We start from the raw sequence: 27778 nt of genomic DNA on the forward strand, positions 1-27778 counted from the left end.
TAAGTGTGACTTTTCTTTCTTGTTAGTGGAATGCAGTTGGTAGAACATCTATGAAATGTAGAAGGCGTTGTTTTTGTGAAGTCAGTCTAGGATATATGAAGTGTGGACGTACCAATAACAAAATATTTTCAGAACCAACAGAAATATAGTTGGAAGAAATGAATTGGTGTCTTTAAAAAAGTACATTTCCCATCACAAATCAGTTCTCACAGAGAAGAAAAGGCTTCAACTACTGACCCGTTATAGCTCTCACTTGACACCTATGAATGATGCCTAGCGATAATGCCTGCTTTCATTGTTTTTTATTTTTATGTTTGAAAGACGATGTCTCACTGTGTTGCCTCAGCCATCCTAGAACTCTCAATGTACACCAGACTGCCACTGAACTCCCAGAGACCTGCCTGCTTCTGCCTCCTAAGTGCCATGAAAAAGACCTGTGCCACCACACCTAGTCTGACAGTGGCTCTTTCTATTGAAATGTTTTAAGTTTACTCCGAGTTTTACACAATTCTGAAAACTTTGGGTGGATGATACGCTATCATTTATGTTCTTAATAAGCAGTATCTAATGTGGAAGAGCTCCTCTGCTTGCTTCTATTCATCTAAAATTCTGAAAAATAAATTCCCATAGTTTTCACACATGCTGCAGTTGAGTCCACAGATTTTTATATTAGGATTAATAGACTAACTGTTATAAAATTATCAATATGATTAACAATGCCCATAGTCAATAAAATACTGTTATATTTTATTAAATTTACCATACTATAAAGAGGTACTTAATAACTTACAATATTAAAATTATTGAAGTAACACTGATTCAATATTAGCTTCGATCAGAGTTTCATTTATAGTAAACATTTTCTAATTTTCTAAAACATTCAATCCAGGAGTCCATATTCAGCATTCCTTATGTTTGATTTCTAGTCTCTTGTTGAAAATAGGAAAATAGCCTGTGCTTTGGATCCCTAATAACAGTGCAATTTTGGTATCCAATTTAGGCCAGAAAGTACCTTCCCTGAAATGTAAATAACCAGTTAAAAAAAAGAAAGTGCCTTGCTTCACACCTGCAGTGTCTTTGGGCTAGGGTTCACCTGCAGCCTTCCAGCCCTCACTCCTCAGCCCCTTCATGTTCTGTAAGGACACTAGGAAGACTCAAGCAGGAATGCCTCCCTCCTCTGCTTCCTGACTGGGCCACAGGTGTCTCCCATCTTCAACCTCAAATACTAGGTATTTGAACAGTGTTGGGTTTGATTGTTTACCTTCCTGAACCTGACACAGACAACACAGTGATCAAACTGCCAATAATGCGGAGCCATAGGTCCCCTCCTGAAAAGTTATCATATACAGACATCTTAATACTGGCCTTAATGGTGACTCAGCAAATGTGACCCATTACCTTGTTTTGGGGGCGGGGGGGGGGTTTCCCCCGCTTTGGTCTTGGAAGTCAGAACAGTTCTTGCTTCCTTTAATCCATGGTTGTATCATCTCAGAACTGCAAATGTAAACTGTGCTTTTTTGGGCCTTGTGAGGCTCCTGGTTTTATTTCTGTTGCTCTGATAAACAGCATCACCAAAAGCAGCTTGGGCTAGAAAGGGTTTATCTGGCTTTTGGGATATAGTCCATCACCAAAGGAAGCCAAGGCAAGGGTGCAAGAGGTACTTGACGGGTGGAAATGAAGTAGGGACCAGTGGCTACTGGCTTGCTTTCCTCTGGCTTGTTCAGCTTTTTCATCAAAGGGCCCAAGCCCACCTGCGTAGGGATGGCACAGTCCATAACAGACTGGGTTATTAGCAATTAAGAAAATGCCCTCTGGACTTGCCCACGGGCCAGTCTGATAGAGACAGTTCCTTAACTGTGCTTTCCTCTTCCCTGGTGACTCTAGTTTGGGTCAACTTGACAAAAGACAATCAGCACAAAGAGTTTTTGTCACCAGGCATTTTAATGCCATCCTTTATTTTCATCGATAATACTAATACTGAAACCAGCATGAGGCTCCAAAAGTAATCTACAGAAATTGGTTGCTGAAATCAAATCCTTTGAGAGGATTCTTTTAAAAATATTTTCTATTTGTTTATTCATGGGGCAGGCCATGGCACATGTTGAGGTCAGAAAGCAGCTTGTAGACTTGTTGTTCTCCTTCCCTTTGTCTTGTACCCTGTGGGTCCTTGAAAGAGGGTCAGGACTTTGAGCTCAGCAGTGAGTACCCTGCTGAGCCCTCAGACATGCCAAAGACTATGACATTATTGTGTATCTTCTGCATGATGTATAGGGGTTGTTCACATGTCATGACACACATGTGCAAAGTCTGAGGACAGCTCTATGAAATGATTTGTCTGCTTCCATGTTTACATACTTTCTAGGGTCACACTTGGGTCACCAGATTTGGGACAGCAAGTGATCTTACTGCTGACCAATCTCAGCCACTCCACCCAGGGGACCTGAAGGTATCTGAGGTAGTGTCAGCTGCTCATCTCTCCCAAGGATGGAAAGCTTAGATTTTTTTGACCTCACAGGTATCCAGTATGAAAATGTGAAGTGTGTCACATTCCCTGGGTGGTTGTTTTTGAGTTTTTAAGTCCCTAAATCTTTGCTTATAAAACCTTGCTTTGGGGTTTTGTTTTAACAATTATTAAATCTGCCTGAAGATGGCCCAGGAGATTGGGACTCTGATCATGGTAAGGACCCTCCTTACCGTAAAGCTCAGAAAGGAGGCAGGCATGTTCTGACAGCATCTGGTTAGCGTGTGCCTACCTTTGTCATCATTCAAACTTGCTTTCCTCAGCTACTTGGATAGCACACCAGCCCATAGAGCCCAGTGATCATTCAGAATTACAGACTATTCATTTACGTCCAATACAACCTTCACTTTACTTCTTTCTGTAAAAAATGATTATTTTTTCAAAGGTGGGTTTGCCACATTGTTTCACATAGCAAAACAATTTTTTAGAGATCATTTATTTGGCTGGAAGTTTGATTTCCTCATTCCACAAGCAATAGTAGGGAAAAAGCTGTGAGGGAGATCTCTCTTTGCATTTTTGGTATCTTATTATATTCATGGAGTAAACACCTATATAATGCTTTTTATATGTCAAACACTGTTCTACGTTCCTTTAAAAATATTTCCTGACTTAGGGCCTGAGACTCCCCTAAGAGGTACATACTACTAATATTCTTTTGTTTGTAGATGATGTAACCTACAGCCCTTGCCCAAAGCCAAGTGACGCTGGTACAGGGTAGGCTGTATAGGAATCAATATTTCCCCTCCCTACTCCATATTCCTCATCTGTAATATTCATTATGTGCTATGTTCTTCCCTGGTCATTTTATGATTATTATTAAATGTAAAGGAGGTCTATATAGGGCTCGTCCTTTTAAGATCTAGACTGGTAGAAACGTGAGCTTTAAAGACTGGACAGGAAGGATTGAATTATGGGGACCAGGCCACACTGAAGGAGAGGGGAAATCACTGATGGCCCCAGGCCCCTTAGGAGAGGAACATTAGGAAACAGGCTTCAGTTTGCAAATTGGAGATTAGCCCTGAGAAAGGAAGAGCCCAGGGTGTTACTGTGAACTGTTTGAGCCTTAGGATGGGCCTATGAATTGTAATTGTTCAGAGAAAAAGAACTGGCAGTCTATGCTGCTGGGCCCCCTTTAGCTGGCACTCAAGAAATGGCTCTCGCCCATGTGGGATACAAAGAATTATCGTGTGGTGCTCTACATAGGCTGTGCAGCTGTACAACATTGCTCATGTTCCCTTCATACATGGTGCTTCCATGGCATCCGAGTGTAAATAATCCTGTCCAGCAGACTTCACTCTCTGGCCAGCCAGTCTAGCCGAAATAGTCAACTTCAGTGAGAGACTCATGTGTTTGAGAGAGCCTTGGCTCAGTGGTTGTATAACTTTTTGTTCTTTTGATTACTGGCATATTCTAAGTCCTTATTAATTAACATTGTAATTCTGTCTTGGGACTAATTCATTCCTTTAGTTTTGACTCGACAGAGAATTTGGTCTGAATAGCACCAGTTGGTCCCTACCTACTGCAAGGCTGTTCATACATGTCAGCTGCTGGCACGGGCTTTTAGGTGAGAAATTAGCAGCAGGGTGTGCTTTGCACTGACTGAATAGACAAAGTTTACTTTCTGCTGATTCCTCTTTCACATACTTTTCTGAAGTTAGGTATTTTTTTTCTACTATCACACAGTTAAACTCATTTTTCTTGAAAGGTTTCATTTCTATAGAAGCTTTCTTTTGCCTACAATTATGCGTTATTCAGTCTGATTCTGCCATTTAAAGGAGAGAAAGGACTGCATACCGTAGGTAAAGCATGGGTGTTTTAAAAATCCAGATCCTTACTTACTTGTAAAACGGCTCTGACTGTCTCTCTGTCTGGGAGAGACACACATTACCTATGTCTTGAACACCCTTTCAGTGTGGCCAAGTGGCCACACTCTGTGGTTTGAAAATCTGGGAAGAAATCCTGACTTTGCTACAGCAGCCTGGGGATGTAACCACACATCTCACAGTTGTTAACTAGTGGGACTTCATGAAGATAGCTGTGCTTTCCTGGCAGCACTACCTGAATGATAAATGCATAGGATGTTGCTCAGTACCCAGTAGTTGCTCACTACCCTTGCATTCTTACAGAAATCTCACATTCCAAGAAATTGGTGATGTTTTAGTTATGATATTGCAGTTATTTAAAGTTTAGAGAGACCTAGTAGCAAAGGGGTAATATGAAGCACATATTATGTTATCCAGGAGTGCTCAAGAAAGGGGGGTCAGAAGACAGAAGGGGGCCTATCTCCTGAAGCACCACAGTGGGAACAGAAATAAGGAAGTTGGAAAACCTGTGTCCAGATAAGGAGAGTCTTACAAAATTGCTTTCATAGCATCCAATAACCATGTTCAGAGGCAGACATGATATAAGAGCTTAGGAGAAAGTGATTACTACTTTTGTCTGTGCACAGTATTATACAGAAGCCTTCAATGTTAATTCCCCATGTTTGCGCATCTAACAAAATTGTTTGATGCATTACCTGAAGGTTACCATGGCCTGAAGTAGAAGTTCACCCTTTACATTTTTACATTATTTAGGAATATTTAGTGTTTTGACTTTGAGAGATTGTAGGCCTGGGTCTGTTTTTTTTGTAACTCTATATTACAATACTCAATAAACATTGTAAGCTTTCCAATGCAAAGAAAAGCAGTGTGAGGAAAATGCCCAGCCAGAGTAGCACGGGCACAGGGCACAGAATTAAAATAGGTAAAGGAGGCATTCAGAGGCCCTTCTTGAATTGTGGAAGCAACAACCATTCTATCAGGCCCAGAGCATTTCCTGCTGTGTCTAGACATGTTGGCACAGATTCACCGTGGGTGTCTGTAGAGCAAGTGACCCATAGAGACCTTCCCCGGGGCTTCTTGTTGACATGCACAACTGCTTCCCACTTCCCTCTTCTCCATAGTTTCATTGTTCCAGCAGGTGCATGGGGATTGGGATGGTTATCACCTCTGATTGAATCATATCTGTGGTCTATCCCTCTTGTGTTACACATGGAAAAAAAAAAAGGCCTACAATTATTGGTTGCCTTACATGGTAGCATTAATTAGGAAGTTGCTGCAGCAGAGGTGGAGCAGGAAGGGGATCCAAATACAAAGAATTGGGCAGGGAAAGGCTTTATTCAGATCCAGAACACACTGTGTATCACGGAACCACTCCTCTTTTTTATAGCGCTCCATGACGAAAATATAGTGCCAATTATTTAACTTTAGTAAATGAATGGAAAAACAAGAGTTGCAGAAGCCCAGAAGCTCACAGAGTGCATGAACTTGAGTAGGCTTCCCTTCTGCTTTGCACTTACGCAGGCAACTTGACCCTCTTAAGTAGTGGAGTATTTAGTGGAGTATTTATATTACAAGCTGAGCAGAAAGCAGGAGCAAGTTAGTGAGCCTCCCGTCACCTGTGTCATGGTTGTCTCTGTCTTTCTTCATGAACTCCCAGGTTGCTTCCTGTAGGACACTCAGAATAATTTAGTTTTCCTGGAGTCTGTATGGGATGAGCCTCTGTCACACATAGCAAGCACTTCACAAGGGCTTCTTCGGTATTCATTGCCATTTATTTTACAGAAGGATTTGACATTGACAAAGGCAAGATCAGTTATATGCCTTGACCCTCTCTTTGCCTTCAGGTTCTCAGCACCTTCCAGAGTACTTGATACCAGAGGGGTGTGTGTGTATGTGTGTGTGTGTGTGTGTAGTGATGCAGTTAAAGGAAGCTTTTAAGTTTTGTTTTCCTGTTGAAAGATCATGCCATTAGTCCTTAATCTTTGCTATCATCCCTCCCCTCCGGGAGCAGGATAGCAGATGCTGCCTAATAAGAGAGAGATAGAATGTTGAGTGCATCAGTAAGAGTTGTTTCATGTTACACTGTGCTCATCAGAGTTCCCTCTTAGACCAGTCTCCAGGGAGCCATCATTTGCAAACACTGCCATGCTGAAAATAAAAGCACATGAAGATTGTCAGGTAAATGCCTGATGTTACTCCCTAAGCAGTTGGAAGTTTTGGATTGTGAGTTAAGCAGGATGTGTCTACTTTAGGCCACTTAGGCATGTGCCCTTCACACCATTACTGTGCAGTTATTGAAGCCTGCTCACTCATGCATTTAGTCAGCCAGCAAATAAGCTCCACCTAAGGCCAAATGCTCATCTAGAGAAGGTTTTAAGAAACCACATCCTCTCAAACCTGTTCTACTTAGGTTCAAACGTTGAAAAAATTAAGGATAGTTTCTATGCACGTCTTTGTATAGTATGGTACGTAAGGGTACGGTAGTCAGTATCTGTTTTGTTGGTTTGCTTGCTTTTTGAGTTGTTTCATTTTGTAGTCCTGTTTAGCCTTGAGCTTGCTATGTAGACCAGGCTGGATTTGAACTTCTGGTGATCTTCCTGCCTCTGCCTCCAGAGTACTGGGACTATAGCCAAGTGCTACCACTGGATTTAATATTCATAAACAAACAAATGAAACTAACCCACAAAGGAAAAAACTCAGAACAACCTTTTCAGATTAAAAAAAAAAAAGAATGAAAGATTTATTTATTATTATTTATTTATTTATTGATACTACAGGCTAGAGTTACATGGATTTTTAAAAAATCATTCTGTTTTCATTTACAGCTTCTTAACCTTTACTCTTTGTTTGTTTTTAAATGCCTACTTTACCCCAAAGTACTTATAAAGAGCTTTTACTTGTGTTTACCATTCCTTATTAAAGTTGGTCTCCTAACAAAGAAGTAGTATTTCACAAAGTCAGAATAACCACCATGTATAGATCAGATTTATCACTCCCTTACAGAATGTCAAGGACACAGTGTTTGCGGTGATCAAATTCTGTGAATCCCAAGAAGAATTAGCCTAAGACACTCTTCCCTCATGCAGACCTTCCTACTTCATGACGATGTTCTTGCTGACCCTGCCCCTACCCATGTCTACTTCTGTGTCCTCTGCTCTGAGGAAGCGTGTTCTACTATTAATCTTCTAACATGTTGTCTGAAGAAAGACTAAAGCATGTGCTTCCTCCTCTCACCCCATGAATTCTTAGTCGGAATTCACAATAGATGGGAGATAGCTAGGGAATGAGTAATTCTCAGAGGTGGTTTTGAAATCTAGCTTATACAGCATTTCAGAAACAGTGTATTTTAAGATAAGAGACTAAACAAAGGAAGGTGTTGAGTTTCTAAGTGGCAGCAATTTGTGGGAAGGCAAATAAATGGCAAATGATAGTTAATAAAGGCAGTTGCTGCAGCCCATTGCCCCTGACTCTGGGCCCACAAAGTCCTACTGTGGTCATCACTGGTGAATACTGTTTTCTCAGGTAGAAGAGCATGTGGGGTACCCTGTCAGTGTCCTGCTTTTAGGAAGGACAGAGATTTCTGTGTTTTCTGCTTCTAAACTGTCTTTATTGTAGCAAACCTCATGCCAGGTTGTAGTATTTCGATGTAGCATAGTCTAATATCTTAATAAACATTATTGGAAGCATTTTGCATTGTTAGCCAAATACATTTGAGACAAAGAAGAGAAGCTGTTGAGACTTTTGATGCTTGAATTTCATTGCATTCTAGAGAGAGGCTTTAATGCCCATTTCGTTGAGCTATGCCTCTGATACCCACACTGCTGACCTTTGGCACTAATACCTGTACTTTGAGATCGGCCATTGCACATCTCAGTGTTCCAACCATTTCTTTCTCGGCTTTTGGTGTCTCACACCTCTGTCCTAAAGAATCAGTACTAACTGTCACCCAGCACAACATAGTTAAATTTTAAACATTAAGAATCTTCAAAGGCACTATGTTGAAGTTTGGTTTAGTTTTGCTAAGATTGGTTTGGATTACTATAAAAGATAAGGCCATTGTTTTTTCTTATTTTCCCAATCGGCTTATAAAAGCATGGCCCTTTATATGTCTCCTCCATCTTACTGTTGAAACTTCCATAAGTTTCAAGTGGTAGAACTATTCAAACTTCTTTAAAAGTGGGGTTTTTTTTTTGTGGTTTTTTATAGATTAATTAACTCATGATCTTTTGCACCATTTGATTCAAACAGAAATATTAATCACTCCCTGTATTTTGGATAAAATTCATGTTGTGTGACTTTCATATGCATTAAATCCTCAGATTAATTTGATTATTATGTGAGAGGTGACTTAGATTGATAATGCAAATCCATGTTGGAAAATATTAAGTTGTCTTACAAAATATAAATCTTTTTGAAATATAAGAATATATGTCATATAAAAATATCAAAATCCCTGGCCTTGGTCATTAGAATGTTTAGTTCCTTGTTCTTTGAATGAAGCATTCTATGTAGGAATTGTCTACTGAGAGGGCCACTTACTGCTATTCCTCAAAGGACTTTCTCAAATCTGGCCTGGTGACCTCCTAGATCTATAGCCTTTGTAACCAAAAGGATCTTGATTCAAAGTGGTTGAAGAAAAGAGTGGGAGACAGGAACACCCTGCAGAGAAAGGAAGAGGTGTCATGGTGACTTCAAGCCCTTAATGTACTTCTCGTGGCATATTGTGTCAGCATAAGGACGTCTCTCCTGAAGTGCACTGTTGAGATGCTCTTTCCATCTGTCGAGGTCTCGCTTGGGACCTCAGAATTCAGTAGCTCACCTGAATATAGCATAAGTTATATACTGGCTTAATTTTCTTTAGCTTTATTGATATTCAAATATTGTTTAAGTTTTATTTTCTTTAAAACATTTATTCCTTGTAACAGTCTTGCTCTTCTCTGTTGATTGTTAAATTAGTCTGTTTTCAAAGTCAGGGTACCACTGTGGGTGTGAGTCAATATTCTCCAGTCACATGCTGGATGTTAAGATTGCTCCATCCTTAATACAGAGACAAAGTTTGAAGCAGAGACTGAAGCAAAGGTCATCGAGACACTGCCCCACCTGAAGATCCATCCCATATACAGCTACCAAACCAATATTGCTGATCCCAAGAATTACATGGTCGCAGGAGCCTGATATAACTGTCTCCAGAGAGGTTCTGCCAGATCATGACCCCAATGGAGGAGTTAGAGAAAGGATTGAAGGAGCTAAAGTGGTTTGCAACCCCATAAAAACAACAATACCCACAAACCAAAGCTTCCAGGGACTAAACCACTATCCAAAGACTACAAATGGATGGACCCATGGCTCCAGCTGCATATGTAGCAGTGGATGGCCTTGTTGAGCATCAATGGGAAAAGCCCTTGGTCCTGCCAAGGCTCGATGCTCATGTAGAGAAATGTCAGGGCGGGGAGGGGGTATGTGGGTGAACACCTCATAGAAGCAGCAGGATGAGATAAGGGGTTTATGGAGGGGAAACTGGGAAAAAGATAACATTTGAAATGTAAATAAAATATATCCAAAAAAAAAAAAAAAAAAAAAAGATCACTCTATCCTTGACTATCCATGCACCTTTGGGTAGATTGTTCCATATCTCAGGCCCCAGATCTCTTATGTAACAGAAAGGGGTGGCAATGTTTCCTATCCTGTAGGGAAGTTGTGGAAATTAAATGAGATTTTTGTAAAGCCTAAATTACAGAGTCTGGGACAAAAAAAAAAAAAAAAAAACATACATAGTTTCTGTCATTGCTTTTCTTCAGGCATACAGCCATGGATACTTATTAATATTCCTCTTTCGTTGTCTTGATTTTTTTCATATCCTTGTTAGAAGGTAGGTTATAAATAATAAATAACTATGACGTGTTCTTTATTTCCAAGGAAAGAATTAGTGAGTATAATTTGTAATCATAATTATAATGATTCATATATAGAATTCAGGTGATTCTAAATTTTTCCAGTGGTGAAGTTCTTCTTCGAGGAGAACACAGCAGCACATAATAAAGTCAAATTATGATTTTTTTCTCTGCTTATAATATATCAACCCTTATTTTCCAGTGTTCCTGACATGTTGTTTTGTTTAATCGTTTAAGAAGAAAGGATTAGAAAACATCATGTCACTGTAGATTTTCTTGTTACTGTCTTTTTCTGGGATTATGTTTACCTTTTAAATACTGTATCACAGTACATTTTATTTATCCCATTTAGTGTAATAAAGATATAAAATGTATATGGGGACAGCAGTAAATGAAGTGATCTAGAATTCAGAGCTATTTTGCACTAATGAGGTGTCTCTAGACAAATGGTCATGAAATACCATCAATTGAACTGGGAAATTCTGTATGCACTCATACTATACATTTACCTTTCAAGTCTTTTAGGGAAATGTTCAGAAGGGATTAAAGCTTCCAGCTTTAATTTTCTTCGTTCTTAGTTTTGTTTTGCATTAGAAGGTAGCTTAGCTTGCCAGGCATGGTGGTGGATGCTATCAATCCCAACACTCTGAAGGCAGAAGCAGGCAGATCTCGGTGAGTTTGAGGCCAGCCTCATTTACAAACAAGTTTCAGGACAGCCAGGGCAGTTACACAGAGAAACTCTGTCTTTAAAAACCACAAACGACAAATAAACCAAGGGTTGTTTAGTCTAATCAAGGTCTGCTAAGTCAGTGGTAGAAGCTGAACATGTATATGTTGCTAATTATAAACCTATGTGATAGTTGCTTTTAGTGTAATAAAACAGACACCCAAACTTCTGAGGCAGGACGGAATGGAGGTTCCTTAACGAGGCATGCTCATCCTCTAATAAGAAGCTTACAAGTTTACAAACTACTTGCCTGAGACAGCATGGCAGAAATCCATTTGTTTGTGGCCACTAAGCTTTAGATGTGACTCTCTCAAGACTGTCAGATGTGCTAGAGAGAACTGGCTTTGGCTTGTTTGGTTTCCATCTTGGCTCAGAAAACATATGTTATGATAATCTCTAAATGTGAGAGTAGGGAATTACAGTTCAAAGGCTCCGAATTGCATTACTGAAGGCCATTTTTTTTTTCCTAAAACTGTAAGTAGTTGCTGTATCACTAAAGCCGAAAGGAAGTTCATTTTGTAAAGCAGCACCATGTCATAAATGAATAGACTGTCTTTTATTGGACATGGAGATTTTCTGTCTGGTTTTTAATAAATTGCAAATGACTTATTGCTTTATAGTATCCATTTTGAACCTATTTTTATCTTCCCTCTAAGGCATGCTTAAGCTGAAGGATATGTTGCTGGCTTAGCATGTATTGATGTTCTTTCTGGGGCAGGATATGATAGAGTATAATACTCACATAATCAGGATTCTGTCTAGACCGGTGAATTAAATAGTGACAGACAAAAGGGATCTCTTTCTGACATAGAATTCTTCAAAAGATGTTTTTTCTCCAAATACTGATGAAACTTACAGATATTGTATGGGTTTTTTAAATAACAATATTAAAGTTGAGGTTTTCATATGTAAAATGTCTGATTTTTACACATTAGTTTAATTCATTTTTAAATAGATAAATCGTAAGATATTGTGATATTGTCTCAAGTGTTTCAGTGAAGATAAAAAGGAGCTCCACAGGGAAGGCCATTAGTCTTATGACATGAGGCACACTATCTGTGACACAGACCAGGGGAAGGCACTTGTACCACATGTGTTGTATGTTAAGATATTATAATTAGTAAGGGCACATCAGTGATGGATCAGTGAAAACCAAGCGACATCATCATTTAAACCTTAAGACTGCTTAAAACTTAGCAGTTTTGACTCAACAAAATCAAATTCTTAAATCTTAGGGGAGTTTTGTCTTTGTTTAATAGAACTTTTGTAGAATTCATGTCCCTAGTCATATTTCCATTTGAGAAAAACAAACTAACTTGTTGGGGAACAAATTTCAACTAAGAACTCCTTTGCAGCCTGTGGGACAAAACCAAGATTATACTTCCTTCGTTCCTGGTGGCACGGAGAAGGCAGGGTAAAAGTTTGAAACCTCCGGGTCCTGTGTACATTAGTGCCATATGGATATATCAGACACACAGATCGATGAATGGGACTTTTACTTTGTGGATTTTCAAGACAGGGCTTATTATGTAGCCCAAGCTGTCTTCTAACTCATGGCAGCCCCCTGGCCTCAGCCTCACAAGCACTCAGCACCCCACCTCTCTATTTCTCCTCATACTAAGGAACTCTTTGCTCAATATTTTCGTGGGACAGAAAAATGAGTTAACTATAATGTTCCATTGAAGAGTGAAGACTTTCAACAAACAGAAGATAAACTTCTTAGTCACTTGATTTTTGATCTTGGACAAAACTTTTTATTTTAGTTTTTCTATCAGCTAATTAAGTAGCATGATAGCACATACTTCCTGAGGGCATGATGACTGTCAAATGAAGACCTTAGCAGAGTGCAGTTAAAAGATGATTCCTCAAGACGATTGACCAGTAATGTGACCTGGGAGCTGTAGCTCCCTTGTTGTGAGACAAATCTGCATGTGCTTCCTTTGATCATGTCTTAAGTTTGAGATGATAATGGATTTTCTTTCACCACGAAGAATGCTTATAGTGTTTTTGAAAGGAAGTCATCATAACTGAGCACTGGAGGAGACTGAGTTCATGTTGCATTTGTTCTTCCCAGTCTGATTTCAGACTCACCTGGGAGCTGTAGTTTCAGTTGAAAGCTTGCAGCAGTTTCTCTTCTTCCCATTCACACTGGATCAGCGCCCCTGCTCCATGGAAGAAGCTGGGCCAAGAGGAATGGAAATGGCCTGGTAGAAATGCGTGTTGGTTGCCCTCTCATATGAGAGGTCAAGAATAGAAATAATGCAAGAAAACTATGAGGTTTGCCAGGCAGCCGAGTCCGCTGAATGCATCCATCTCTAGATTTATATGACAAAAGAGAAGTGTGAGGCCTTTATAATTTGAAACCCAACCCCTCTCATAGAGATCTGTTTATGGTTGTCATTCTCCGTGTTGTTGTATTTGAATATTACGCCCACTATTTAAGGCAAGGATATGTAGATGAATGCAATGTGCAGACCTGGTGGGTTATGAGCCTTGTGCCAATGCCAAGCACCACATTTCCCTGCTTCTCTCCTAGGATGTCAGTAGCCAAGACATCATCCCGTGATCATTTCATAGTCAGTGGATATTGGTTTTGTGTTCTCTGCCTGGGGCAGCCAATTATTTGATTCTGTCACCAGATATTGAAATTCAGTTGGGGGATTTAAAGCTGGAGATAGTGGATGCATTGATATTTCTGGGGTAGACTATCATTGTAATTTTTGAATGTATATGTGTATCATAAATTACCTTGAACTTAGAAGGTATCCACAAACATTTACGGCCTTAAATTACAGGCTGATTGACAGTGTGAGTCATTTGTGTTGTCTATAAACCTGAGTGACACTGTATTATCAAATACTGGCTCAGTGAAGAGTTTGAGATCTTCTGTTTATCTGTAGACCCAAGAAAACTCAAGTGAAACTCTGGTGGTGTTTTGAAGAATACACACAGAAGACCAAGAACTATAAAGGCATTTTTTGTTGTCATGTTAAGCAATTATATAAATCATTAAGACATCTTAGATGTATACACAGGAAGGATTGGGCTCTGCAATCCCATATTGTGTTGGTATCTCATATCATGTGTTAGTGTCTACTGTTTGGAATAATAGCAGTGATACTTTTGACAAGGAAACAGCCTATTGCTGGAAAGGTTGGTTTTTAACATAAGTATTTATGCAGACACTGCTTTGCCAGTTCTATCAGAAACGGAATATCTGCTTGTTGGATGCAGTAGTCTCCAATACTGAGCTTTCAGATGCTGAACAATTAGTAAAGCCTAACTATGAAATAATTTTCTAACTGTTCAACTGTCTTTCTCTTACAGTGAGAGATTTTTCTTGAGACTGAATAGAAATGGGCTTCCCAAAGCCCCGGATAAGCCTGAAAGACACTGTTCTCTCTTTGTGGTAAGTGGGCCCTGTGTTTATTGCTTAGAATTAAGTTATTGACAGAGAAACTCATGACTCTGCATGATTCACATAACTCACAGATTGTGGTAGTGGTTGGAATTCTGATTAACAGCAATCACAGTTGCCTTGTTGCCTTTGTTTTATTTATTTGTTTGTTTTAGTATGAAATAGAGTTTATTTAGGGCATAGGAATGGGAGTTGAGGATGAAGTAGGTATAGGCATGCAGAGAGACAGAGAAAGATAGAGAGATAGAGGAGAGGGGAGGAGATACTAACATGAACACATAGAGAGAGAAGGGGTGGATGGCAAGAGAAGAAGGGACAGGGAGAGAAGAGGCAGAGAGTAAGAGTGAGGGCCTTTCCTGTGTTTTTTATTCTGCTTAGCATACCTGTTAGTATACGGGTGTCCCTGACTGATTCACAAGTGGAGTGGTAACTGGGCCTGGCATGACACCAGCATCTAATCCATGCTTTCTAAGAGTTTAAAAATGGGCAAGAGATTTGATCAACAACAGTCTTTATTCCTAAGTGTTTCTTTTATACAGACTAATCAGCAGCAGTGACTTCTTTAGACCCGGGTCTGAAAACGGTCCTTCTGCCCCAATACATTCCATTGCTATGTGTATAACATGTCCATGTGTATATTTGTCCTTGTTTGTTTGAGACTAGAGAGAACTCTTGAGCTTTGCTGCACAGCATAGGAACTCTAAAATAACCAGGCTTTGTTTCTTGGTAGGACTTGGGTAGCAGTGAACTCAGGAAGGACATCTACATTACCGTGCACATTATCCGAATTGGTAAGTTCAGACTTCGCCTGTTGGGAATGATTCCCAAGAGAATCTGTCTCCGTGTGGTTTGGTATAGTTTTCTGTCTGGAATCAAACTTGAATCCAAGAAGCTAAGGTATTTAGAGTTATTCTCCAGCCCTTTGATCAAGAGAAGGATTACATCAAATAGAATTTTTTTTCTTTTCCATTATAAGTTTATAATGCTGTGTTGTGTTTTATTGATTCACACATGTTGTATTTTTCTTTTAATCTCAGTCTCTCATACCATAAAATCAACATTTAGGAGCTAAGTTTCCCCCAAACTTAGGAAATCTGTGAAGCAACCACAGTGTGTTACAGAACATTGCTATAGAAGATTGCATAAGGAACGGGGACTGAGACAGTAGACATTATGTTTTTTAGTTCATGTAATATCACCACCTTATTCAAGGGATCTGAGAAACCCTACAGGGAAAATGGAATATGCCTTTTAGTTGTCAACTCCCACTTCCTCAGATTTGATCTGATGGTGAAAACATTTAGATAATGCAGCATTTATTCACATCTCCAAGAGCATCATTTAGGTAAAGAAGGAAAAATCTCCTTCATTTTTATACAGGAAATTGTTCTAAAAGCGGGCATTCTCCAGCACAGGGAAATGTCTACAGTGAGTGGTGTAGACATCATAGCCTTTCTCTCAATTTAAAGAGCGGATACTAAGAGTCTGTCTCCAAGTCCCTAAAGTTGCTATGTCACTTGCATGACAATGCATTTGCAGCAGAGCAGCAGCTTGCCATGCTGGCCTGCAGGATCATCATTGTCTTTGTGGTGTTGTAGTGTGTATATATTGGAACAAATGTTACAATGCAATGGTATTTGGATGGAAACTATAAAGCACATTATCATTCACACACAGGTTTTTCTGTATTTTTTCTTCTCACTAAAAATGTGTTCTGAAACTATTTTATGCTGTTTTTATATTTGAAGGACAGGGGAGTTGATCTTCCTGAAGTAAACTTTTTTTTTTTTAATTACTTTGTTTGCTTGGGGGATGTTTTGTTTTGAAACAAGATCTTATTTTTAGATTACATACATCTAAAACTCACTACATAACCCAGACTGGCCTCCAGCTCCTGCTTCCATGGTTAGGTATTGTTATTGCTGATGTGCACTAACCCTTTGTTGTGTGGTTCTTTAGCTTTTCATCAAACGGATGAGTATGTGAGAAAGCAATAAGACTCCTAAAATAACAGGAAAGGTGATAGGCTGCTATCTACTTTTGAGACTTGTCTCTAATATGATAAAAGAGGGGTTTGTTTTATATTTTGTATGGATTGTTTTTTTAGCTTTTTGAATTTTAATTTATAGCCAGTTGTCATATAAAATGTGTTTTGGATAATATGTTTGTATAAATATTGGTCAAGTTTGTTTATAAACTTCTAACTTGTTGAGGAAAGAAGAAAGGCCTTGAGAACATTCTAGACCATATCTGTCGGTCTGGAGTGGTAGGATAACAATCATCAAAGCATATGTCCTTGGGGTTCATGATCTTTTTGACAAAACCATTGCCGATGATGCCACCCACGTTGGTTCTGTAAGATCCTGGGGCATCCTTTCATATACAGAGAATTTTCTTAGTAATTCTGTTTATTTAATCTCCCAAGATTTTCATGACTATAACTTATTAAAATAAATCCTGAGTTGGGAATTACCTAACCACCCCTACTCTTTATTGGTCAAATATATCCTTGCAAAACAATAGTTAATGATTCCATAGTTAGAAATTGATCAGAATTGAAACTAAAGCAAAACACTTAAGAAAGGTTAAGACTTATCTGGCAGTGTTCTTGTTGCAGGGAAATTAAAGAGATTATTATCTGTCAAGGACAGATGCTTCTTGCTTTTTATAGAATGTCCCTTGTACCTGCTTTACTGGGAAAAGGGCATAGTGACCCTCACTGACTGCCAAAAGCAAAAGCAAAGACTTGGTTCTAGAAATTCATAGGCAGGTCTTTGATTTGGAAGGAAGAGGAAAGAAGCAAAGGACGAAGTTCATTTCTGAACTGCTGCTCATCCCACCGCTCGGCTCCACCACCTCCTTGCTTCCCTTTTGAGGTTTAGCTAGTTGCTACATATTTTATGTGCCTTCCTATACAGAGGATTTTCCTGGAAACCAAGCAGAACTGAATTCTTATCTTCAGCCACACAGTTGGGAACAGCAAGACTAGCACCTAATCTTTTGGTATTGTGATTGCATCAAAGCCTTAGTCTTCAATGCTGTGTTTGCCTACAGAGCCAGGAGCAGAGGATCTCAAAGTGTGGGTTCAAGAACTAGAGAGGGGCGGAGAACTGGAGCAAATCTGAGAATCACAAAGCTGAGTGCGGGGTCTCCTCCAGTGCGAGCAGGGCTTCTCAGTCCCCAACCCCACAGAATTAGGTTCATTTTCTATAGTGCATATACTAGAGGAAGATGGATGGCAAGGGAAGGTCCACTAAAAACACCAAGTCGTATATTACCATCTATTTTTTTCCTATTTAACATTAGACTAGGGGAGTCCCAGGTGTATATTCATACACCATAGATTGCTGCTCACATGAAGAGTAAAATGTGGATCTCTCGGGGATCTATGGACAAATGTACCATCTTATCTTCCTTCATAGTATTTCAGCTCCAGCATGCTCTCTGCTTGTCTACAGAAATAATCATTGATAGTTAAATACCAATAAGTTAAATACCCATGTGCCCACCAGCTGTTGGTGGCACATACCTTTATTCCCAACACTCCAGAGGCAAAGACAGGCGAATCCCCACATCCAAGGCCAGCCTGCTCTACACAGTGAGTTCCACAGAAAACTAGGTTTATGTAAACGCAGATACCCTGCCTCAGAGACAGGGGTAGGGAGAAAAGGAAGGAGAGAGGCAAAGAGAGGAGGAGGAGGGAGAAGAGGAGGAGGAGACAGGAAAGCACTGTTCCCATAGACTATATTAAAATACTGGGCTGGAGAGATGGCTCAATGGTTAAGAGCACTGTCTGCTTTTCCAGAGATCCCGAGTTCAAGTCCCAGCAACCACATGGTGGCTCACAATCATCTGTAATGAGATCTGATGCCCTCTTCTGGTGTGTCTGAAGACAGCTACAGTGTAGTTAGATATAATAAATAAATAAATAATTTAAAAAATACTTATCAAGAATAGTGGACTGGTTAAGAGAACTTAACTTTTGAAGGACCTGGGTAGCTCACCACTGTTTTTATGACTCCAGTTCCAAGATAGAACACTGCAACCTTGAAGTACACAGGTAGATATGCTAGACAAACACACACACACACACACACACACACACACACACACACACACACACACAATCTTTCAAAGGAAAAAAAAGAAAGAAAACACATTCTTGAAAATTTTAAACAAACTAAAATTTATAACTATCAGAACTACCCCATAACTATGGGAGCAGGGCTGATTTGTGAGCACCTGTGTCCCAAGGCAAAAATGTATCCATTTGATCACTTGTACATGTTACAATTAGAGTCTCCAACTGATTTCTTCCAGATGTGAACCTGGTGTTTTGATTTTGAGACGTGATCTTGCTAGGCAGCCAAAGATGGTATAACCTTGGAAGCTTGTGTAAGCACTCCAAATACTAGGGTTAAAGTCAGGTCACAAGACATCCAACCAAAGTTGAATTTTTTTTAATGTTTTTTTTTTGAATAGGCAATTATTAAGGTAGTAAACGAAATGGGTACCATGACTGTTCTTTATGTTTTGCACCTTTTGGGATGCTTTCATGATGAACCAGAATAAGAAGATGCTTCCCATAAATGAGATCTGCTCCAATCTTCCTGTTTTTACATGCTTCTCATGTTCTGTTCATGCTCAGAGTTTAAGCCACTCTCAAGGTTGGACAGTTAGATTAGACAAGGAGAGAAGCATTCTATTGCCCTAATGGTATTTCCTTTCTAGCCCCTTGTTTCCTTACATAAGGCTTGTCTGGTACCTGTGTCTGTATCTAAGATGCGTCTCATGGACTCACATCTTCATGGGTCTTGTTTGCTTATTAACTGGACAGGTCGGATGGGAGCAGGAGAAAAAAAGAATGCCTGCAGTGTCCAATATCGGCGACCCTTCGGCTGTGCAGTTCTTAGCATTGCAGACCTTCTCACGGGAGAGACGAAGGATGACCTTGTCCTGAAAGTGTACATGTAAGAAACATGCCTGAGGTGGGGTTGGTGTGGTCTCGGGGTGCCTGAGAATCCTGCCTAGGTAGATGGACTTTAGATGGGTAATTGAGCAGCAGGAGAAAAGGTGGGCTTGAGACCTTTGTCAAAAACTTTATAACGTCTCAGTCAGAGGAACCATGAATCGGGGCACTAGGTAGTGCAGTTTATTGATTTAGGAAAATCGTCTGCATAGATAGCTATCTCCTCTAGTTCATAAACAGCATGTCCTAACTTTTTAAGAACAATTAGCTTGTGCTTAGAAGGCAAAAACGCTATTACTTTTAAAACTAAGAGAAGGAAACACAGATGATTACCGAGTTAATTGACCTGAACGGCTTTAATGACATATATAAGTAACTTGGCGCACGCAGCAGAGTTTATTATTTTCCAGTTAGTTCTGCAGGACAGAAGTATGAGGTCACAGTACGGTGAGATTACTTCCTTCAGGGGCAAAGACTGTGGGGAGATCTGTTCTATGCCTGTTTCCTGGCATACATAGCCATCGATACATCCATTACTTTGACCTTTGCCTTCACCTTCACCTGATCCTTCCCTGGGTACACGTTAGTCTTTGTGTCTATTTCTCTTTGTTAAAACACAATAATATGGGATTGAAGCTTACCCAATGACCTCATTATAACTTGATTGCCTCTATGATGACCCTCTTTTGAAATAAGGTCACATACCACGTTCCTGGGGGTTAAGATTTTTATGTTTTATTGGTGTTGGGCACGGTTTAACTGAGAATTCTTCTAATAAGATCATGTGGTATAGTCCGAGTTTAAGTTAAATGGTTTCTAAGATGATGACATGAACACATGTCTACATCAGCCTATCATGACTCCTCACACAGGCTCTGTAGAGAAGATCAGATGGACAGTGCCGTGATCTACCAGTGTATCAACTGTTGGGCTCATAGACTACATTGTGGGCCAATGCCATGAGCAAACTTGAATTCCTACTCATAGCAGACAGCAGTAGGTGTTTGTTTCTGTGGGTTTTTTAGGTGGGGGTAGTACAACTGGCCAGTTGCCAGTGTTTGGTCACAAAATTTCTTTGTGACCACAGCTACAGGGGTTCATGGATTGATCTATTTTCTACCCAGTGAAGCCTCTGTAGCACAGTCAGTAATTAGTTGATTAACAGATTAGGTTGCCTGTAGCCTCTGGTTTGGCACCAGAGATTTTTTTGTATCCTTTCTAAGAAGGTTAAACCTTTGACTTGCCTTTTAAACTTGAAAACATCTCAAAGCTAGTGGATAACGGAACTTGATACTCCCTTTTCCCTCTCATGACAGCCCTCAGAGTTAATGATTTTGATAAAATCCACTGTAATATTTTTTTTTCTAAATACAACTAATAGTCCTAAAAAAATATGACTTAGTTAAGATCACGGTGACTATTAGCACACTGTCCTTGGGTTGTATACTGTGTGCCAAGGACTCAGAGCTTCACATGTGCTGGGTCACTTCATCTACACAGCAGGCCCATGAAGCAGATATTTTTTGGGTCAGTTCTCACAGGAGACTGAGAGTTAACTTACCTGTGTCACCCAGGTACTAAGGAAGGGGATGAAAATATGTCCGACTCTGGAACCTGAGCTCAGCGCATCTGCTTCTGTTTTTATGGATGTTATTTATTCTGCACCACGTTCTCGTAATGTGAGCATGATAGAACATGGCTTTACTAAAGAAAGCCAAACTTCTTCACAAACACAATCTTATAATTTCCTAACATACTCTTTCCAAGTATGGTGACAGTTTTGTATTTATCTCACCACTGGAAAGACTGAGGGCCTGACAGTCACAGGAGCCACCCTGATTGTACAACCAGCTTTGAAAAAGTACATTTTAAACATAAATTGTTCTGATCTTTATAAGGTTTTTTTTTTTATTGTCTGCTGTACTTTAAAAAGGAAATTATGTTATTGCTTATTCTTTCTACTGTTGACTCAGCAAATTGGGATACAGATCCAAGAGAAAAATACTAACCAGGGAAAGGCATCTCTGATAGCAGTAAGGCGTTTGAAATGATGGCTAAATTCATTTGGAATACCTTCTGAAGAAATTTCATTACTTCTAGTGACTGAATCCTTACCTCCATCTAGCCAACCCCCCTCCCCGAAAAAAAAAGTAAAGAAAAGAAAGGAAAAAAGAAAAAGTTAACCAGTACTATGTCTGATACTGGATATTTCAGTTACATGCTTCAGGAGTGTAGATTTCGATTGGAGGTTGTTTTAGGTTAAAACATGAATCTGAGAGTCCATCAGCAAGCAAATCAGTTATCTTCCTTTTTTCCCCACTGGGCAGAGAGGGAAACTGGAATATACTAAGTGGAATTTGACCTCTCATAGCTAGACTGGTGGAATGGCTTTTCATGTAGATTTTACTGTCTTCTGAGAGCCAAGGCTCAGTTTTGCATCCCACTGTTACCTGTCCTGACAACCCCATCTCCATCATATTTATCATGGAAGACCTGTGATAATATCTACATATATAAGCTAATAATGGTGAATTATATGTCTCAGCCTTGCTCACTAAGAGGAGGACTGCTGCTATGGGACATTTGGGTTGGATTGCTAATATATAGAGTCTTGATATACATGGCCCTCAGGAAGGAGCATTTGTAACTCATAAAAGACAATAGCAAGTTTGCTAACACATCTAGATAGGGAAGTTCTCTCCTATCTCATTGGAGTAATTGTAGCAGTAAAGCAGACCAGAAGACACAAAAGTCTATGAGCTATTAGGGGTTGCTCCTAATGTTACTGGTTACAAGTGACATTAATACTTGCTAGGCAGTGAGATACCCATCCATCATCTTTCCATCCACCCATTTTTCCATCCATGCAACTGATAGTCTTTAGGCTTTACTATGTTCAACCTCTTCAGTGGTACTCAGATAACAAACATCCTATATTCTGTCCTTAAGAACCCTGTTAGTTCAGCCGCCAAGTACACCATGCAAAGGCACCATGAACTAGTAAGTAACAAGAACTAAAAGCAAGGGCTAGAGCTATGTAGCATGGTGATAAAGCTATTGCCTGGATGTGTAAGGTCCTAGGTTCAATTGCCAAAAATATAAAACAAACAAACAAAATGCCAAGAGGTAGAGGCAGGTCAGAGGAGAAAAAAAGATGGAATAATACCATTTCTCTGAGACTTGGAGAATCTGAAAGCATTTAGAATTGCCACCTGATAGGCTTTCACCAGTGTAAGCTGTGTTAGCATCAACTTAAGTCTGCTTAATTGGTTGCGTTTTGACTTTAGCCAGATCTAGTCATGTTACAGAGGGCAGAGATTTTCTAGGAAGAACCTTTACTTATTGAGCATTTACTATATGCCAAATGTTACATAAGTTTATGTTTAATCAACATGTAATATGTCAATCATGCAAGTTTAATAGATGAGGAAAGCAAGGTGCAGAGAAAATGATCAACTTGCCCCCCAAACATAAGTTATTTAATAGTGAAAGTTTGAATCTCTGGCATTGCATTGTTAGTCTTCAACACATTCCCCTTGGAGGATTAAGGTAGATTGTTAACCACTGCCAAGCTGAGCATTCCTGCCTGTGATAAGCAAGCCCCATGGGCAGGCACTGGGGACGCCAAGGAGAACAGTATGTTCTCATGGTTATAGCTGAGAAAAGTGTGCTGTCACACCTGGGGCTTGAACTGTGTGTTAGAGTCTAACCGAATGGTTGTATCTTCTTAGGTGTAACACTGAGAGTGAGTGGTACCAGATCCATGAGAACATCATCAAAAAGCTGAATGCACGCTATAATTTGACTGGCTCCAATGCAGGTGGGTTTGTTCCCTAGGTAGCTTTGCCTTACACTTTCCCCATCAGACCCTCCATTCATTTGTGTTACATAGAAATGGTCACCCCATTGGGCTTCTTGTTCTTGTTTGTCATGTAAAAACAGTATTTTTCAGCACTTCTCTAAATGGTGATAGGCTTGCAAATATAAGTCTATATAAAAAAACCTCTTTTCACTCTAATTTCAAACAGCAGAGGATCTGGATTTGTTCTGTGCACCATATCTTGAGCCCTTCAGGTTTTTACTGTAAGTCAAAATAAATTATAAACATGGCCAGTTTTCCAATGGTAAGTGGAAACATGACATTAAAGTGCACTAAAAACATACACCATTCTATGGCTGTGGACAATAATGCAATTATATATTGGGTAACAAACATAGAGTTCACATAAGGAAGCACACTGCAGAGGACAGTGATGCTGACTGTAGTGGTGGATTCATCAAGAAGATGTATGTGTGCTTATTCAGAGACTGCAACAATGAAATGCCACCATATAACTATAAGATATACCATATCTTATAGTTGGTCCCCTTGAAGCCACTACACATTACATTTTCCTCAAAGTTGCCTGGGTTAACTCTCTGAAAAGGTTAGGGTTTTTGTTTATTTGTTCTTTATCAACATTACTGATTAGCCTAATCACTTCTTCTTGCTGGATCCTTAACTGAAATTCTACCAGAAAATGAGGCAACAGCCACCTTTGTGTTGTCTTCCCTTTTCTACTGATTACCATTGAACTGTGAACAAACAAGCCAATAAACAAAACCCAAACCATAGCTGCTGCTACCTGTGTGGAAATTGAAAGGCTCCGCTGTAACATGGTACCTGACATAAAAGCCTTATTTCAGTGGTAAGAATCACCTCATTTTGTTGTCTACTGGGATATTTGAGTTCCGTGCTGCTCAGCACATGCTGTTTGTACCTGGTTTCTACTATACAGCTTTGCTTATAGACTCTCCTTAGGACATTCACCCTCCCATGCATCTCCTTCAAGTCTGAGTCCCATTTAGGTCTTACACCGCCATCATCTGCTTGACTTGGACTCCTTTGATCACTACCTGATCCCTTCTTGAGCTTTCAAACCGAGACATGCGATCTCCAAGTCTCAACACTGCATGCTACTTTCCCAGAGTAAAAGCTCAGAGTGATCCTTTTCAAACAAAGACCTTCACACTTTCCAGCCAAAGTACTTCCTTTCTGTCTTGGTGAGTCTTTATTCTTGTCACCTTGATCTATGTCGCCTCCTTGAGGAGAAGAAATTACAAGCCCAGCCAGGCATTTGTGGTCCATTCAACTTCATTACTGAATAGAAGACATGCTAGTGACTTACATGACTCCACCACAGAGTAACCAGGAGGAGTCCTGATAAGGACCTAATATTGATGATGTCACAGAAGCCAGAGATCTCAAACCAGGCCAATGAATCATTGCAATGATGTTGGCAAGTAAAGATACATGGACAGAAGGATACAGACTATGACACGCTGTGACAGACTATAACATCCACAATGAGATTACCCACTTAATCTTTGCATTGAGAAACCGGAAGAAAGTAGTGAGTGACCCACTTAAACAATTAATGGTTAAAAAATTGAATAAATACAACTCTATAATTAGATTAAGTAATTTGAAACTGTAATAGTTGTGCTAGATGAGAATTTTAAATATACTAATATAAGAACCAAATATTTGAAAATATTTGAAATTCTAAAAATATTCATTAAAAATAAGCCAGATTTGAGCTAGCTGAACAAGAATTATTATTATAAATATCACTTCAGGTAGATGGCAGTTGAAGTCCAGGAATGTAGAATTAGACTGAGCGCATGCTATAAGTTTAGGCAAATTTGTTGATGAGACTTACGTCTATAAAAGTCAATGACTGGTGAGATAGCTCAGTGAGTAAAGTACTTCCTGCCAAGCCTGATGGTCTGACTTGGGTTCGCAAAGCTTACATGGCAGAAGGAAAGAAGCAACACTTTCAAGTTGTCCTGTGAGCTCTACATTTGTGCATGTCTGCGTATATGTACTCATGCCCGTGCATGCACGCGAGTGCACACACACACACACACACACACAAATGTAAAACTCACTGAGTGTACTTCAGTATATAGTAACAGAAAATTTACAGTGTTTTGCTATCATGAATACACATTTGCTATGTGTATTTATGTGTAGTTTGCACACACGTCTTTTAAAAAATCATATTTGTTAATCAGGTAGAGTTCTTGAATCTCTGTTTTTTGCTGTTGTGAGATAAGTCTGCACAATTCTACCCCTCCGACTACCCTGTGAGGTTTCACAGGAATTCTTACGTAAGGAGTCTACCCTTTCAGGGAGAGCGGCTTGGCTCTGTGACAGCTGTACTTCTGTCCCTTAGTTGCTATGGCAGAGACTTGTGTGTATGAAACTGTGTTTTTCTGTTGACAGTCGTGTCTCTGCACACCAGTGTGGTCATTTGATTCACCATCTTGCAAGTGACATAGTACCAAGGATTTTTATTGATGTCCCTGGCTGGTGAACGCTGAGTTTATAAATTGCTTTCTCAGAACACTAAGATTAAAGTAGTACTTTATGGCACCACCTATTGGCTAAAAAGATAGTGTGTTACTTTTTGTTTATTTTTGGAAGTTTCCAACCATCCTGTTGTTTTAATCCCTTTGAACTTTATTTCATAGTCGGTTAATTCTGTTCAATTACAAAGTAGTGAGTGAATGAGTCATGCATATTTTATTACATTCATTTTATCTATGTTCCCCAAATGCAAGTGTTTGGGCAATGTGCACACAGTCACGTGATTCAATAGTACTGGGTGGCTGAAATTTTTTATATGTGCCTCGTTGCTCTTGAGTTGTGTGTATGTTTGTGCATATGTATGTTTATACATACATACACATAGAGATATACACACTGCCTCATAATGCTATTTGTATTGCTTTTTTGTTAACTACTTGAGAACAAATGTTGACTCTATTTTTCTACCTCTAACTATGGTATCCAGTGTATAATATCTATATCAGGACTCAGCACTGGCATAATGATATTTCTGATATGTAGAACCTATTAAATGTTTGACATTGTCCACAATGTCCTCTATAATACAAGAAAACCCAGGCTTTGTCACATATGGTGGCCATATCCCTTCAATTTCCCTTTTCTTTTTGGTTTTCTGTTATATAGTTCAAAATGTAATGCTAAAGAGGCTGCAGAGATGGTTCAGTGGTTAAGAGCACTCACTGCTGTCTCAGGTTCACTTCCTGGTACAATCATGGTGGCTCACCACCCCTCTACATCCAATTCCAATGGATCTAGTGCCCTCTTCTGGCCTCAGTGGGCACCAAGCATGCATGTGATACATATACATGTAAGCAAAAGATCACTCATACACATTAAATTTTTTAAATATAGCATTAAATTGTACTTGGAGATATTTTAAAGAATATGTGCAGTATTGATAAAAATAAATCTCTGGCCTCAAATTATAATCTAATGGATCTAGTGACTAGAGTTTAACATTATTATGTATAGGAGTTCTTTTTCTCTAACTTTTATATGATCACTAGGATCTGCTATTTTTAAGGGACACAAAATGTTGAAGAGCTAAACAGTCATGTGAACTACTGTAGTGTAGGAACGTTAGCAATTCTTTACCCATCGTAACTTCTTGAAAGATCCTTCAGTAACTGAAGATTAGCAGAAGAAGATATTTCGGACTTATTTCATGTGTTCAGATGTAGAAACCTGCGTGGAAAGTGCCAAGCAAGTGGGAAAGCACGTGTTCTTACGGCAGGTCAGTGAGGATGCACAGGCATAGAAACACGTGGGGACACGTGGGCTAGGTCCTAATCGCATGCCGTAAAATTGTTGGGGAGGGGTTTGCAAAATCTCTTTTATCAAGTTCTCCTTGGAAGAGCTTCCCTTTCAAAGATATCTGTTTTCTCCTCCGTCATGAAAAAGCATAAGTTTTGGCCCATTTCATGGAAGACACCCTGGGAAGATTAGAATGACCTTGCACATTACGTCCACTAAAATTCTTTTTGGGGGGTAACATATATTGAGCACTATCACTGTGCAATACATACGTAAACACACACACATGAGATAGCTCTGAGTCAATAGATTCTTATGTACTTGGTTTTGTGAAAGAATAAAAATAGGTAACAACATTTGTAATAATGAATACATACATAAAACCACTAAACTAAAAGACAAGAATCAAAATGTTGATGTAAACCTGTGTGTGTGTGTGTGTGTGTGTGTGTGTGTGTGTGTGTGTGTGATAAAAGGTGCTATCCTGAATCAGAATCAACAATAGAATTTTAAAATAGAAGAAAAAGTCAAAAAATGTTGCTATGCTCTGATGGTGTCATCCTCTGGTTAGCATAAATTTGTCTCCAGCTTTTATCTTTGGCCAGTAAATTTACTTGGGTTAAGACTGTGTAAGTAAATACTTTCAGGTGTCTCTATTATTTCATCATTTTACATACATTGAATCATGTGTAGGTCCTGTCCTGTTTTCTTTATAATTTTTAGCCATTGGCTGACCACTTCCTTGAAATAATAGCATAAAAGCCTTTCCCCAATTGAACTA

At 39.4% G+C, this 27778-nt stretch overlaps 1 protein-coding gene across 3 annotated transcripts in view; it reads left to right on the forward strand.

Moving 5' to 3' along the window:
* The window catches only part of DOCK4 (dedicator of cytokinesis 4), a 383278-nt gene that overhangs the window by 197888 nt on the left and 157612 nt on the right, over positions 1-27778 (forward strand). For all 3 annotated transcript variants that reach the window (XM_080927592.1, XM_080927594.1, XM_080927593.1), the window contains exons 9-12: positions 14290-14371; positions 15111-15171; positions 19218-19350; positions 23081-23169. In XM_080927592.1, the coding sequence (XP_080783718.1) occupies positions 14290-14371; positions 15111-15171; positions 19218-19350; positions 23081-23169 (365 nt within the window). The remainder of the gene's footprint in view (positions 1-14289; positions 14372-15110; positions 15172-19217; positions 19351-23080; positions 23170-27778) is intronic.

This window comes from Micromys minutus (genome assembly GCF_963924665.1).
Source record: "Micromys minutus genome assembly, chromosome: 1".
NCBI lineage: Eukaryota > Metazoa > Chordata > Mammalia > Rodentia > Muridae > Micromys > Micromys minutus.